Source organism: Culex quinquefasciatus, chromosome 3 (assembly GCF_015732765.1).
Source record: "Culex quinquefasciatus strain JHB chromosome 3, VPISU_Cqui_1.0_pri_paternal, whole genome shotgun sequence".
In the NCBI taxonomy this organism is placed as follows: Eukaryota; Metazoa; Arthropoda; class Insecta; order Diptera; family Culicidae; genus Culex; species Culex quinquefasciatus.
This window is the reverse complement of record NC_051863.1, coordinates 44,552,726-44,569,275: the sequence shown is the minus strand read 5'-3', so window position 1 is coordinate 44,569,275 and position 16,550 is coordinate 44,552,726. Positions and strand designations below refer to the sequence as shown.

At 39.0% G+C, this 16,550-nt stretch overlaps 1 protein-coding gene and 2 pseudogenes across 4 annotated transcripts; all 3 read left to right on the top strand.

The window, feature by feature from the left end:
* Window positions 1–2,045: 2,045 nt before the first annotated feature.
* On the top strand, window positions 2,046–6,915 carry LOC119770661 (altered inheritance of mitochondria protein 3-like). Of its 4 annotated transcripts, XR_005278935.1 has the most exons (4): window positions 2,046–2,176; window positions 2,237–2,985; window positions 3,052–3,247; window positions 6,107–6,915. XR_005278935.1 is itself a non-coding variant. In XM_038265977.1 (3 exons), the coding sequence occupies exons 1-2, from the start codon at window positions 2,171–2,173 to the stop codon at window positions 2,948–2,950; spliced, it is 720 nt and encodes a 239-aa protein (XP_038121905.1). In that variant the 5' UTR covers window positions 2,046–2,170; the 3' UTR covers window positions 2,951–2,985; window positions 3,052–3,622. The 4 variants fall into 4 exon arrangements, 3 of the variants coding, with proteins under 3 accessions (XP_038121905.1, XP_038121906.1, XP_038121904.1); XM_038265977.1 differs by lacking the exon at window positions 6,107–6,915 and having other exon boundaries at window positions 3,052–3,622; XM_038265978.1 differs by lacking the exon at window positions 6,107–6,915 and having other exon boundaries at window positions 3,049–3,622.
* An 8,829-nt stretch (window positions 6,916–15,744) lies between these two features.
* LOC119770871 lies at window positions 15,745–15,893 on the top strand (annotated as a pseudogene).
* A 392-nt stretch (window positions 15,894–16,285) lies between these two features.
* The window catches only part of LOC119770868, a 3,303-nt pseudogene continuing 3,038 nt past the window's right edge, over window positions 16,286–16,550 (top strand).

Below are 16,550 nucleotides of genomic sequence, written 5' to 3'. Positions count from 1 at the left end.
CAACGTTTTGGCTTAAGTTTTGAAAAACATATAGAAACTTTTAAAAATTTACTCTAAAACCATTAATAATTATAAATTATAAAAATAAACACAGTTCAAGTTTAGTTCCACAAAAATGAATGACTAAGGAAAGTATCGAAAATTAAATGCATAAATTTTAAAGTAATTAGTCACTGCGCATTTTAAAAGGCATTAAAATTATTACATAAAAATGGCATTACATAAATATCATGTGTTTTACTTTAAGTTTTTGTATCCAGCAAACATAAGTCAAAACTTCAAAGTTATTACAATGCTATGCCGTTTTGGCAGCACGACTTGATTTTATGTGACAGGGTTGTTGCGGAAATCGGGAATTCGGAAAAGTGTTTTTAAGAAAACAAACTACTTACTTTTGTTTGAGAACCATCAATAAACATTGTTAACCATCGTCAACATCGTCAACCCTTAAGTAAAGTAAGTTTGTTTTTTCATTATATAGATCGTCGCCATCGTGCTAACTTGTCGTACGTGCATTTTGGGCCAAATTGAGTTAAGAAAGCCATTTTGTGCAGCTCACAATGCCTCACCTTTTGACCTTCACAGATCCCCAAAATTCGATTTCAATCCTGAGATATTCAACAAAAACCGAAAAAACTCCGAGCATTTTTGTCACTTTACATATGAAAGTAGTTTCAATCTTGTCGTGCTATCTTGTCACTCCATGAAAATTGATGTAAGTGCGACAAAAGGCCAAAGGGATTTCAGGCCAGGAAAGTCAGGATCCGTTTGTCGCACGTACAAGCTAGACTAACGTAAACATTTGTAATTATAACTCGGGACTCCAGCAATCAACTTCAACCAAACTTTGGGACAATGCACAGAATGGTGAGCCAAACAAAACGTGATTATTATTGTTTACATTGTGTGCTCTCGTTTTTGAATATTCAAGGTCAAACATTAAAACGCGTTTTTCTCGGAACGTCAAAATGGCGGGTGCGACAAGATAGCACGACGACGTCGAGATGATGATTCATGATAAAAGATACTACAGTGCACTTTCCGTTTTTGGCAACACTAATTTTTCAAACAGTTTTGTTTGCCAAAAATCAACGTAAATTTTTAAATTGTTCATTATTGCCACAGCTAAAAAAGTAGTAATCCAACTGCGTGTAAAAGACCTGGGTGTAAAATAAATATTGCATTATTTTATGCAATTTTATGTGATTTTTTTTTACACCCTGAAATATGTAGCCCATCAGTATGGAAAACCTACTTGACCGAAATGTCAAGCTCATATATGCGTTTATCTTTACAGCTTTTCATCGGTCTGATGGCCGAGTGGGCTAAGTCGCCAGTCCTTACTGTAGGTGCTGGGTTTGAATCCCGTCGGTTTCAGTTTTTTTTTTGTGTTTTCAAAAAAAGTACATGCAGTGTGTAATATTCACTGTTTATTTTGACGAAGGTGATGTGCATGCTTTTGCATGCGATTTTACCATCGGATTTTTTGCTGTGTGTGTGATGTTTTATAATGGTTTTCAATCAACAATTTAGAAGAAAAGTCTCTATCATCAGTTGTTTTTAACGAGGAAATGTGTAGAAAAGTCGTGTTGCCAAAAACGGGATTGCTAAAAATAATTGTTTTTTGAGTAATAACTATTTTATTTATGTTTGAAAGTATTACGAGACCAAAAATATCAAATAAGTTTGTGTGTTGCCAATATCGGGAATATTTGAAGAAATTGTAGCCAAAACAGGATGGCACTGAAAAACACATTTACATAAAGTCAAACCAATCCCGGATTTTTACTGGCACAAGCTTCAAAAGATTTTACAAATGCAAATAAGAGAGTTGAATTTCATAAAGTTTTACGAAAATGGAAACAATTTTGTTTTTTTTTTAAATGTTTTTTACCTAGAAAATTAATTGACCTCAAAACTCGATCTAAAGTTTATATCCAGTCTTTTTTATCTTGATTTGTTTATCTATGGCTTTGCGCAGTCGGTATAATGCATCAGAGTCCAAAGACACTAATGAATTAGATACGTCAAATGTGCAGCGAAATGGCGAAAGGCTGCGATCGCATCTGGAAACAGTAAGTATATAAAACGACCCCCATGACCACTGGTCAGCATCACTCGTCCACGATCGCTTGCTCTAGTCAGTCATCCTAGTGGTGGAACGGTCAACATGAAGGTAGGATTTGCGTTTTTTTTTGCTGAAAATTTTCTGTTACTTAATTGCTTCTTATTGCAGGATTTATTTGTGCTGGGTATTGTACTGACAGTTTTCACCTGCAGTTTGGCGGAAGAATCCAGCCAAAATGACATCCAGAAACGTAATGACGTTGAGCATAGTTTGCCAGCCTTCAGCAATTACCCTTATATGCGACAGACCACGGTAAACCATGAACCTCGTGTCGAAACAATCAACAACATGGCTCATGGATATCAGCAACAGCTGTCCGACTGGGAAGTGCAAAAGGTTCATGCTCAGGCCCACCGTTTTCAAGGAAGTCCGCAGTACCAGCAGTATCAACAGCCTTGGATTCCCCAGCCGGATTATATCCAGCACAATCACATCAACCAGCAGCAGCAAAATCATCATCAACTGCTTCGACAGCAACAACCAATCAACAACAATCACATCAACCCTCTGCAACAATTGCAGCATTATCAACATCAATACCAGCAACCGCCAGCTATACTCTATCAACCGGTTGTAACTCAGTACCAGAAACCTCAGCTGGTTCCAACCCACAAGGTTGTCTATCCGGTTCCTGTTCAGATGAGACCGCCACCGCCGCCACCGGCAGTCGCCAAGAAGGTTCAACCCCCAATCTACGTGGAGAAGCATATCATGTATCACCATGTCCCCAAGCCCGTAGCAGTTCCCATCCAGCCGGTGCCGGTGATGCAAGTGATCATCCGGGAGGACGGTAACCACAAAAAGATGCCATTCTGGGGTTAGTTTAGTGTTACTTGCGTCGCTGTCACTGGTGCATGGTTAGTATCTTGCCAGTTAGTTTATTCAAATATAATAAATTCTATTTATTGTTGCCGATAAAGCAGCCAAACCTTGAGATTCAGCGCGAGTGCTTAACTGCTCCTTGGGTACCGATTCAGCAGCAACGTTCTTCAAGCCGGTCCCCAATCTTCCTCGCCGTATATTACATTTCGCCGGCGAATATTTATTGCCGACATACACATATCTACAATTTATATTTATGAGACCGAGCATAACGGGCAACGACTTGTTTACACCACGGTGAGTTGGGTGAATTGGAGCTTCTTTTTTTCTATATTCCTCACCAGAAGATTACCCAACCGATAAGAATATGTCTTCTGTTGATTTACACAAAATTGCAACGTAGAAATGTGTGATTAACAGCTTATCCATTTTAAGCTCATGAACGGGTTTATCGAGTGATAACGAGTAGCTTGAAATTTAGTCGGTCGGTCACTCAGTTGTGTTCAAAAAGCATCGTGTTCAGTTTTTTTTTGAAACATGAATGCAATCGATTATTTCTCCATTTTTGCGAAAGTGCAAATTGATCAAATATTACATGCCAAAGGGTTCATGAGGTTTTTGTGGAGCAATTCTCTGCCAAACCGGTATTTTTTATATAATTTTATTTTTTGTGTTTTTTAATCCGGCTGAAACATTTTTGGTGCCTTTTGTATGCCCAAAAAAGCCATTTTGCATCATTAGTTTGTCCATATAATTTTCCATACAAATTTGGCAGCTGTCCATACAAAAATGATCTATGAAAATTCAAAAATCTGTACCTTTTGAAGGAATTTCTTGATCGATTTGATGTCTTCGCAAAGTAGTAGGTATGGATAAGGACTACACTGAAAAAAATGATACATGGTAAATTGTTTTTTGATGATTTTTAATTTTACTTTTTGTTACTAATGCTTGATTTGCAAAAAAACTCTATTTATTTATTTTCTGATATGTTTTAAGGGACAAATGTCAACTTTTCAGAAATGCGCAAACAATCTTTGACTGAGTTTTGCTTTTTTGAACTACAACCCATCATTTTCTAATGTCGATATCTCGATACCACAAATTTTCCGATTTTAAATGTTAAAATATGAAACATTCGTGATTTTTTTTTTTTGAAACAATATCAATTTTTTCGAAAGGATCAAACATTCAATTTTACGCCCGTCAGCCGTCCGCGCAAAAAGGGCCCTTTTCGGAATTTAATAAGTTTTCAGTAAACAGTCCTAAAAATATGGTGTCTTCGGGAAAGTTGTTCAAAATTTTATGAAGGCCCAACATCTGTGAATTGATAAGATTGGGCGACTATTGCGCTCTCCACAGGTATCAAACTTAAGCAGGTGCTTTTCTCCATACATTTTGACGATTTTTTCCATACAAACTTCAAGCGATTGAAGGGAGGGGTTCCCGTTGTCACAATGCACAGTGGTCCAGATCGCAAAATTAAGTGGAAAATGGATTTTCCGAAAAATGGTGAATTTTTAGAGCTGAAGATATCTCGAGTTTAAAGAAAGACACCCCTGAGATTTTTTCAGCGTTTGTAGTGCTGAATCTCCTCTTTCAAATGCAACCTTGCGCCTTTTCGAGATATTTAAGTTTTAAATTTGCATATTTTTTACTTTAAAATGGCTGTAACTTTTGACCCTTAAGTCCAAATTGACATTCGAAGAAGAAAAATGTTCGTTTTTTAGAGTCCTAAAAGTGCCTCGAACATCACTTTTCTCATAATCCTGAATTCACATTCAAAAAACTGATTTTTGAAGGTTTGCTCAGATGCTTTCTAAAAAATTGGTCGTAGAAGGCGTAGATTACGAGATACAATTTTAGTGTCTTCCACATAATTGCATGAATTGGCAAGCCTAACAACTTTCTAGAAGACGAAAAATTTCCCAAAAGTATTCCTGAAAAGTTAGATTTTCAAAATCACCCTAATCGCGAATCACCCTAATTTTTAACCAAATCAAAAGTTGCCCCTTTCCATTTGCAACAACTCTTCTGAAGAAACCAATGCCCCAAAACTTCACAATTATTCGGAAAATCCATTTTCCACTTAATTTTGCAATCTGGACCACTAAGCAATGACTCAAATTTGGAATTTAGCATAGTGATGGGTCAATCTTTGATTTCAGGGGGTAGCCCCGAGAAAACCCGGACTTGAACCACCCTGGTGCCCACGTGGTTTATGAATGGTCCCTAATGGGCTCAAAACTGGCAAAAACCAAAACGCACCAATTTTACCGATCAATTCGCAAGGTCCTGTCGGAACCAATCAAGCTCATATTTTGTATTCGGAATGTATAGCTTGGCCAAAGAAATAACGTTCGTCGTGCGCAATTATTTGCAAATTTAGTCTTCTAAAACATATCTCATCCCTTTTGGACTGGGTTCGATCCCAGGCGATCCCGGTAGGGATCTAGAAAGGGAAATGAAATGTTCCAGGAAAAGTTTCAAACACCTTGTAGTTTCTCTTTGGAGCTGGTACGTTTCTTGTATCGAACAATCACAAACATAACAAAAACTACCAGATCATTATAAACAACAGATTTACAATGCTTGTGATTGTTATATAATATGTTAAATTGATTCCGACCTTGTTCTTGCGTGGTCTTGACTTGGCCGACTTGACAGTTCGATTGGGACCCTGAGAGTGACATTTCGCCTCTTCATCTAGATCCCAGTGGTCTGTTTCGAGACGAAATTTGTCTGATCACAAATGTAAATGTTGGCCCTCGTTAGCTAAAGAAGGGGTAGGTATTACATTGTAATCGCGATCCGATGCATTGGCATACGCTTGAGATTGTTTGGCACAAAATTAATCTTAACGTCAAGGTACTGTTTAATTTTGCAATACGAGAATCACTCATTAATAAACTGCAATGACGTCAATTATGAGCCAACGATCCGCTTGATGTTATGACAATTTAAACTCGCAAAAAGGTCGCCACGTTGGCGCCTTATCTTTGGGGTTTATTTTTAGAGCCGGACAGGGTTACGGAAACTTTTTGCTTCGTTGAATATTTTAAATTTTATTTGTTTAAAAAAATACTAAATTTCATTAAAAAATTGTTTTGAAGTATTGCAGAAAGAGTTGATGATATTGATGTTTTATCTTTTCAGCGCATTCATACATGCTGTTGATAAGGGAAACACCATTAGATCGTTGAAGCGTATGATCGTTGAATTGATAGGATATTACGGTCCTGTTCAGCAACGGAGAAGGACAACCATGGGTGGTCTCTCATGCTCATGCTCATGCTCACAGGGTTACGGAAACTTTTTGCTTCGTTGAATATTTTAAATTTTATTTGTTAAAAAAATACTTAATTTCATTAAAAAATTGTTTTGAAGTATTGCAGAAAGAGTTAAATTTAGAAAACAATAGCAATACTCCGGCGTTCCGGAAGGAAAAGGATCGCAACCGGAAGCCCGGCAGCCAGGTTGTGGCAGGTTAGAAAACGAGGGGTGGAGGGTTGTTGCCATTGACGCTACACCCATTGACGACCTAATGAGAACACGTCGAGTGATGTAGGCTTGCTGGTAAAGGCCTGCTCTCGAGTGATGTGGGTTTCTGCATCGGCAGGAATGTTAATTAGCTGATTATTACGCAATGTCAAACACGAAGAGATGGCTTGTGAACAATACTCTTGAAGTTATATATAGACGAGCACTTTGATTCCAGGTAGTTCGAGGGAAGAGATTTTTTTTAAGCTGTCAGTAAATGATTGACACTTTATCTTTCGATTGATGTTCTTTGTTAAATATATATCTAAATATAGAATTCAGTGCAAAATTCAAGAAATTGTTTCAAATTAATTTTCAAGACTACATAGAAGCTGCATCCCGACCTACGCTTCATACTTTGTTAACCTCGTTGACACCATTCATTTGTTGTTTATTTGCGACTGCCGCGCCACTAACTAACTAGCTGGCCAACCGGAGAGTGCATCACACACCAGTTGATCGAAATAGTGTGCCCATCGTTGCACTATTTGTGTACACACTTCACCGAACGCAAACACGCGCGCTCGCAAATCACGTGCGAGAGAGAAAGAGAGTTCAACTGAACTGCAGTTTTGTTATTTACTCTATTTATGATAGTAAAGAGCTCTATCCTTCTCTCTCTCTCTCTCTCTCTCTCTCTCTCTCTCTCTCTCTCTCTCTCTCTCACTCTTTTTCTCTCTTTCACTATAGACAAGACATATACAGTATGGTGTTTTTTGCAAGTTAAAAGGTAATATTTTAGACAGAACATATTACACACTTAGAGTTTGAGAAACTATCCCTACAATCTTCAATTTTGTGAAATTCGATTTCTGTAAATCTTGAGAGATTAATCTTGTTCCAGTTTGAATAATTTCAGTTTGTTTTGAACGCTGGAATTTTACAAAACATAATTCGCAAACATAACCTCAAAGAGCAGAAATCGTCGCCGTCGTGCTAACTTGTCGTACGTGCATTTTGGGCCAAATTGAGTTAAGGACGCCACTTTTTGCAGCTCACAATGCTTCATCTTTTGACCTTCACAGATCCCCAAAATTCGATTTCAATCCTGAAATATCCTGAAAACCAAAAGATCTCCGAAAATGAAAGAAGTTTCAATCTTGTCGTGCTATCTTGTCACTCCCTGAAAATTGATGTAAGTGCGACAAAAGGCAAAGGGATTTCAGGTCAGAACGCGTTTGACGCACGTACAAGTTAGACTACCGTAAACATTTGTAATTATAACTCGGGACTTCAGCAACCAACATTAACCAAACTTCGGGACAATGCACAGAATGGTCAGCCAAACAAAACGTGTTTGTTATTGTTTACATTGCGGCTTTTGTTTTTGTTTATTCAAGGTCAAACATTAAAACGCGATTTTCTCGGAACGTCGAAATGGCGGGTGCGACAAGATAGCACGACGACGTCGAAATGTTAATTGTCTCGCTTCGATCTGGTCTGGGGACAGTTTGTGGACCAAACATCCACCCCTAAATTCGAACAGATGACTCTTGGATTGAAAGTCCAACCGCCGACCAGCGACTCTACCGAAGCACACCCTTTATCTGTAAAACTGTATCAAATTTCGGTTGCAATAAATCTGATCTTTTATAAATTTTGGATGTTAAAAAAATTGGATGTTTTTTAAAAAAAACTAAAGAAATTTATAAAACATAAACGGTATGGTCAAATATCCTAAATGTGTGATAACATACTAAAAGAGTTTTATTTACATAAGTTACTTTATTGCTTTTTAAAATTATTCTTTATCATTAGTATTATTATTATTTCTTTGAAAGCATTTACCATAAAATGGTAAATGCTTTCAAAGAAATCGCAACCATCTCGGAATGCCCTCTCTGATTTGCGATAGAGGCGCTATTTTGAACACACTCTATTCTATATATTTCACGAGAGCTGAAGCGTCATCATTTGATTATATTTATGGGTTGTTGTTATTATTGTTGTTATTGGCATTGTATAGCTTCCCCTTTCCATCTCTTTCTAGCTTCAAAAGCATGCACACACACACACACACGCGTCGGTTGGCGAGAATCGGCGGATCAGCCGTGGCCGCGGGAAATTCAATCTATCGCAATATGCGCAATCAATATTCTGTGCCGTTCATAGATTGATCTCCGTCGACCGGCCACGCCGCGTCCAGCCAGCCAGATAGTCGTTTTACCACCCCGGGTTTCCGGTCCCGCCCTCGTGTCTGGTGCGATGGCGCTTTCGAGGGCACTCGCTAGTCATGTGTGGGCACTGTCAAAATTGATTAGTTTTTGGTGTTTGGCGGAATGAATCTAGCCAAGTGAATGATGGACATTTCTATTGGTTGAGATTTGTTGTAAATATTACTGGCAAAGCGACCAGTTTTGGATTTGTTTTGGCTTACTGGATTACTATTTGCCAATTGAATGTATTTAGTATGACACATTATTCCTTTGAAAAAATATGAAAAAATACAGAGGTAACATTTTTTACACAAAAGAAGTGCGCTTACAAAAAAAAATTGGTCAGGAAATTCTGATTTTGTTGTAGAAATAAATTAACAGATGAATACAAAGTATATTTAAATAAGCTTAATTGGCCCTGTTCGCATAAATGTCCTATAAGCTTATTCTTTCTTTTTGAGTTAGTGGTGCAGTTTGGTTCAAAATCGTACGCTCTTTCAGAAAAAAAAAAAAACAAAAAGTTCCAGTACCTTGTTCTAGATACGTAGTCTTATGTGTGGGACAAACTTGCCTGGCGTTTTTCTCAGCTTACTGTAATTGCATATAGGACATTCATGCGAACATGGGCAGTACAATTCATGAATATTACCAGCGTTTTCATCCTGCATTACATAACTTTTCGAACAACTTATTGTGAATCATACATTTTGATGATCTGCTATAGGGGAAATATACCCTTTCTAATCAAACACCTATCTTCGTCATATGGAGAGTTTGATGCTCGATTAAAGCTCCAAAAATACTATTTGAGCTTTAAACTTACCAGCAACAGCACCGCCTCGAGTAAGCACGGAAATTCATGCCATTTACTGGACAAAGAGATCAAATTTAATGCACTTTTGATTATAATTTCTATTTTTCGAGACCATTTTTCATCATTTTGGTGGCACACACATCCACACGCAAGATCAGAGGTTAACTGCTGAACGAAAGTCGCCATCAATATCTTTTCACTTGCGCTAACGATTTCAAACCGCTTAAGATATAAAATTGCTTCCAACTACCGGCTACATGCTCTTTTGCACATTAGTTAGTCACTCACTTGAAAAATAATCCCGAAAAGTGTCAATAATTAGCAAGCACCATCAAAAAAACCAACGCGCTAAGTCTTTTGACGTTTCAATTTTGACTACCCATTCCAATCGAAGGCTGAAGAAACCCGAGCGAGGAGCGAAGGCAAATAAAGAACAAAGGGTGGCCACCAACACCACCAACATGCTGGTGCAGCGCCTGTTAGAGTGAGCAAGTGCTGCCAGGAAACTTTCGCTATGAATGCTACTTTTCGTGAGTGTTCGCTTAAAATTTCATCAATTTTGGCAGCACTAAGCAGACCCAAAAGAGCGCTGGAAGAAAAAAAAAGAACTAAGCTGAAAATAGAATAAATGGGCGTGGCCCAATGCACTCGACTGATTAGAATGCATTTTTGAAATATTTTTTTAAATGCTTGTTAAATGAATAGCATAACTTTTAATAAAAGTGAAACTAAACAGAAATGTTCACAGAAAGTTGCTCTACTCGTTGGTGTACTTGGTTTTAGTGAATTTCAAGGAACAATCCAGATTATCCAGCATCATTCAAACACGACCGCTTATTAGGCTTAAAATGGGCATATTTCCCCTAATAAACCAAGATTCCTTCAGCTTGAAAAAATAAAAAGCTATTTTTTGCACCAAAAAAGTATCGGATTTAATTCTCACCGTGCACTTGATGGCAATGGATGCGGTTGATTTTATTTATGGCGCACTGTAATTGTGCCTTTTTTGCCGGTTACGGTAGCGTATACGGACGGGTAATAAATCGGATACCTTGTTTGCACGGTGAATGATAGAGAACGAGAAAAAAAACCAAACCCATTGATAGGTTTTTGCTGTGATAGGTCCTGAAGCCGCGCGTTGGTTTGATTAAAATCCGGTGACATCAATTTCTGAGAGCATAATGGAGTTTTGAAAGTAAGGCTGAACTACAAGCATCGATGATCCATTTTTTGTCGAAAATTTAATTTATTTTGCCAGTGCAAAGTGCATACTGGTTTGAGTCCGGATGGCCTCGGCCACTCTTTTGAGGGGTAGCAATCAACTTTTCAGAGCCAGTAGATGTTTTTTGACATGTCGCACTATGTGAATTACAGATAACATTTTTCTACCATGAACCATGTTCCGGGTTCACCGGTTCCAGGTGGCCAAAGTGTCCGGATGGCCTCGGACACTCTTTTGAGGGGTAGCAATCAACTTTTCAGAGCCAGTAGATGTTTTTTGACATGTCGCACTATCGGAATTACAGATCACATTTTTCTACCATGAACCATGTTCCGGATTTACCGGTTCCAGGTGGCCAAAGTGTCCGGATGGCCTCGGACACTCTTTTGAGGGGTAGCAATCAACTTTTCAGAGCCAGTAGATGTTTTTTGACATGTCGCACTATCGGAATTACAGATCACATTTTTCTACCATGAACCATGTTCCGGATTCAACGGTTTCAGGTGACCAAAGTGTCCGGATGGCCTCGGACACTCTTTTGAGGGGTAGCAATCAACTTTTCAGAGCCAGTAGATGTTTTTTGACATGTCGCACTATGGGAATTACAGATCACATTTTTCTACCATGAACCATGTTCCGGATTTACCGGTTCCAGGTGGCCAAAGTGTCCGGATGGCCTCGGACACTCTTTTGAGGGGTAGCAATCAACTTTTCAGAGCCAGTAGATGTGTTTTGACATGTCGCACTATGGGAATTACAGATCACATTTTTCTACCATGAACCATGTTCCGGATTCACCGGTTCCAGGTGGCCAAATTGTCCGGATGGTCTCAGAAAGTCTTTTGAGTGATAGCAATCATCTTTTCAGAGCCAGTCGATATTTTTTGACATGTCGCATGACATATTTCTGTGACTTCTAGATTTTGTCCCCCACGGTTGTACTACGGAACCGGTTCCGGTGGTCCCAGGGATATGTTGAGGGGTCATCATATGCCATATACGCATAGGAGTATTTGTTTTTGATAATACTTCTGTTTTTTCCACTAAAACTTTATACTGTTGAAGAAAAATATTTAGTAAACATAAAGTGACCCCACTGGCCAAAACAAAGGTACCCCAAGGGAATCTGCGATAAATTAGGAATAATCCGGAATTCTGACCCAAGTTCATTTGAAACTAGACTAAAAACTGGACCTGCTCTGAAAGTTTCATCAAAATTGGTTGAAACCAACCGGAGATATGTTTTTTTTACATTTTAAAATGTTGTTTCTAAGAGAGCATGGCCTTTTGGGTGTTAAACGATTGAAAACCAATTTCACTTGAACTTAATTTTGTAAATTGTGAATCGGTTGAATTATTAGTTTTTCTGTGATCATATAAACACACCAAAGGATTAGGAATTAATGCAGCAGTAAGATAATTCTGTGTTTAAAAAACTTTTGCCATCTCTCTAATCCTCTTGGAATGTCATATTACACCCCAAACTGGCAGCGCTAGTACGAGAGAATGATGGTCTCGAGTCGAGAGAATAGTGGTATCATTCACGGACGCAGAGAACACAGCTCGAGATGGGCGATAGAACTATTCTCTCGAGGTTCATTTGCAAAAAAAGTTCATCCGTCAAACAAAAAACCAAAAGTGTCGACAACGGGAATCGAACCAGAGACCTTTGACAAACCAATCCAATGACTTAGCTGCCTCGGCCACCACAGCTTGGTGACCAAGGAGAAGTCAGAAGTCGATGTATGACACTTGTTGGAGATTTATTGATTCAACTAACGAATGAACTCATTTGTTATGATGGTGTAAGTTGGTACCATTATTCTATCGATTTTGGCACTGAGCCCTCAATAAATTTTGAGAGAACGATTATCTCGATTCTGAATTTTGGGTGTAGGAATCAGGATCCCGATGAGAATTTTGTCCCACGTGAATGTCAAAAAAAAGTTTCCACGTTGCAAAGCAACAAGCGAGTGGGAGAAGCGACATTTTTTAAATGACTCTGGGAAATTGCAAGCATTTTCTTTGATGATTTTTTTACCGAGGATATGGTCTCGTGCTTTCCATTATGGTATTAAGTTGCATTTACTGCAGAAAAGGTTTAATTTTAAACGTTTTTTTTGTTTTTTCAACACAATAAACAAATTTATCTCCAGAACCATGAAATAAAGTTTATTATTGGGAATATTGGCTACTTTCCGCATTAACAATTCCGTTAAATCAACTGCTCGCTACCATATTTATTATTATTTCCAAAGCAAATTTCCACATTTAATTCCTCAAACCATCAACTGATCTGATTCATATCCCGTTAAACATTTCACGCCGCGTCAATGTTTTTTCCAATGTTTATTTACACTCTTTTCCGCTGAACAACAAATGGCCGCGACATTGAAAAATTTGATTACGGCAATAAAAAGCTACTTGAAAATGAAAAATAAACACACACACGGTTTGCATCCTCTTGTGCAAACATTGCGCACACACAGACAGACATTAAAACACATAAACACTCCAATTCAACCCCAACCAACCAACTTGGGTATTTTTCCTCTCCAGAATTCTACGAATGCGTCCTAGCACAGACAAACCGATTTGAATCTCTTCCAAAAAATAAAACAATCAATCACCAATACAACGGTCAATTTGAATGATCCGAAATTCGGCACGACCATTTTGCATCCACCACTACCCATTTACACGGTTTTGACAGTTTGACAGCGCGTAGAAAAAAAAAGTTCTTCAATTATTCACGTCTGTCTATCTGTGGCCGAAGCAAAATGGTTCTCTGGCATGAAGAACGGAACGGATGACGTAAGAATCGCTTTTGAGATGAAGAATTGCACGGAGATAGAGGAAATGAGGATGATGTCGTCGCCCGATTACAACCCAGCATTTGCGAATCGGATTTGCACAAAGGAAGCCGTTTTGCCGTGCGGATTTTGAAGTTTTCTGTCGACTCTTCACAAAAAATGCTTTAACTGTGTTCAATGCTGTAACTCTTTTCTAACTGCCTAATAATGTATCTGTTTTATTAATTATTTTTGCCAACAATAGAGGTGGGCAAAAAAAGAGAGAACCACGCAAAGAGTCGGTTCACTGAAAAGAGCGAACGAACCGTGGCTCACAAAAAAAAGAACCGCGGTTCTTTTTAAAACTCCGGCCTTTTGAAAGAACCGTTTCAATATGGCATGATTTTTGTTATAAATAAAATTTATTGAATTTCGAAAAAAATATTTTTGAGAATTGAGAATGCAATTTCAAAAATTTCAATGCTTATAAAAAATAATCCCAAAAGTCAATGATTATCTAAACAAAATGAAATAAACTTTTCATTGTACAACTGAGTGTACATTAAAGAAATACTGGAATAAATTTGAGCATTTCAAATAGCATAATTTGCCAAATATTACCAAATTTCTACTGAATATTTGAAAGATTTTGGAAAAAAAATCATTTTGTCCGATTAAACTTAAGCGATGAAATCATAAGTTCAATTCTTGTAAAAATAAACGCAATTTTGAAATTAATAGCCATTTTTCCAACATCCTAGATTTAAGTGTGAATGCCATTCAATTACGCGAATATTTAGTTTTGAGTAGACATGTTGACATAGAGACCACCAAGAGCTATGGTTTTCAAGGGCATCTTCTCGCTTATTTCTCATGATTCTCTGCATCAATCTTAATGAAACTGGTTGCAAAAGACGAGTTTTTTTTTTGCTTTAAAATAATGAACATCAAATATCGCGCAAAAAAAAATGTGAACGTTTTAATTTAAAAAAAACATGTTTTTTTTTTTGTTTTTTTTTTCTTATTCGGAGCGTTTGGTACGGTATGTCCACGCATCCTTCCTCCCCTGTTGATTCTGTGAAATGTGGTCCGTTCACAGAATCTGTCTCTGCGGTTAATGCAACGCAGTAGGCCTGGCCGCTTTAATTTTTGCTATACATTATCGAGGTAACTCGAATGTACTGCAATTATTAATATTGACAAGAAAGAACTTGGGGCGTAATCTAACCACAAGCTCTTCCAGGATGCTTTCTTCGGACTGGCTGCGCTTGTGTTCGATTAGATTAGATTAGATTAGATTAGACATGTTTCCGAACACGAAAAAATTACTTTCCCCCAAGGGTGGCTCACTTCGAATGCATTTTAATGCATTTTACACATTCGATGGGAATTCAGTGGACATTCGGTGTACATTCTTTCCCATGCATTTTATTTTACAAATTGCACCTAATTTACATTTAATGCACGTAAAATGCTTATTCGATGCACATTTATTCCTAATTGGGATACGCCGGGAACGTCATGCGCGGTTCTGCGGAACGGTGCGCACTTGGAGATGCATGCATGTATCTACCACCGAGAGCGCGCACCCAGCCAGCCGCTTTGACTTCCCTTCTGGGACGGTACATTGAGGTGAGTCGAGTGTACTCCGACTCGTGTGTCGATATGAGGGCTGTCGTGTGCGCGCACAGAGGTGTCGTCGTTAAGCCAAATTCGCTTAAGGGATGTTAAGCCAAGTTGGCTTAAGAAGCAAAGTTGGCTTGGCTTGGACATGTGAATTTTGCCCTTCTGGGACGGTACATTGAGGTGAGTCGAGTGTACTCCGACTCGTGTGTCGATGTGAGGGCTGTCGTGTGCGCGCACAGAGGTGTATTTTTGTCGTTCATGAGCGTATATGAAAATTACACCATCGAACCGGGAACGTCATACGCGGTTCTGCGGAGCGGTGCGCACTCGGAGATGCATGTACGTATCTACCACCGAGAGCGTGCACACAGCCAGCCGTTTTGACTACCCGGCTGGGACGGTACATTGAGGTAGTATGGATGGCTCTCGGAGTAAACTACCAAAAGGCTGGCTAGTCAATATCGCGGCACCGAGTGAGCGCGTGATAGGTTCATTTTATAACGCGCTACGCTACCACGGTACGCGTGGTCCGTGCAAACACGCACGGTAGGTCTGGTCATCCTGTACAGAACTCTTGCAGTACTGTGCAACCATCAAAACAGTGTTTCATTTTTGAATACATGCGAATGCATAACAAACCATCAAACCCTAGGCAGGGGATCACTCGGCTCGTGGATCGATGAAGACCGCATTTAAATGCGAGTCATAATGTGAACTACAGGACACATGAACATTGACAAGTTGAACGCATAATACACATCGTACAACGCGATGTACACAATTTTGAGTGCTTGTATTTATACATCTAACTGTGTTGTACTCTCGTAGGTATCGATCGAGGGTTGCAGTCATAAAAATGTAACAAATGACTAAGAAAGGTTGCAGTCGTGATAATATTACAATGACTAGAGCGTATCTAGAATGATTATAAGGGTTATAAACAAGCTTGGAAAGACTGCACAGATTCCGAGCAATGAGGCTTTCACGACTGCTGGGGCGGTGCACTGAGGTAGACCGGGTGGCTCCCGGGTCTAAAATCGATACAGTATACGAGAGTACGCACGCAGCATGGTGTTTTGCTACCTTATGTGGTGGCAAAACATTTAAGATCCTCGGTTCGAGTGCGACGACCACATCGGTGCGCGCGTACAAACTTGACTCGAGGACACACTGTGTCTAAAACCGTGGCCTCAAATATTGTGTGACTACCCCTAACATTTATGAAGGGAGGAAAAGAAACTAACAAGGATTCCCCGAGTAGCTGCGAGCGAAAAGGGATGAGCTCAGCACGTAGGGGTGATGCACTTGTGTGTCTACCCGGTTCCGTGTACTGGAAAATTTGTCATCTGCCATGCCCAGCGTAAGGTCCAAGTTCAACTAGAATGTGGCTTTTACTCCCATAGAGGGTGATAGGCCCGTAGGACGGCGCTGATGGTGGAAAATTTTTCCA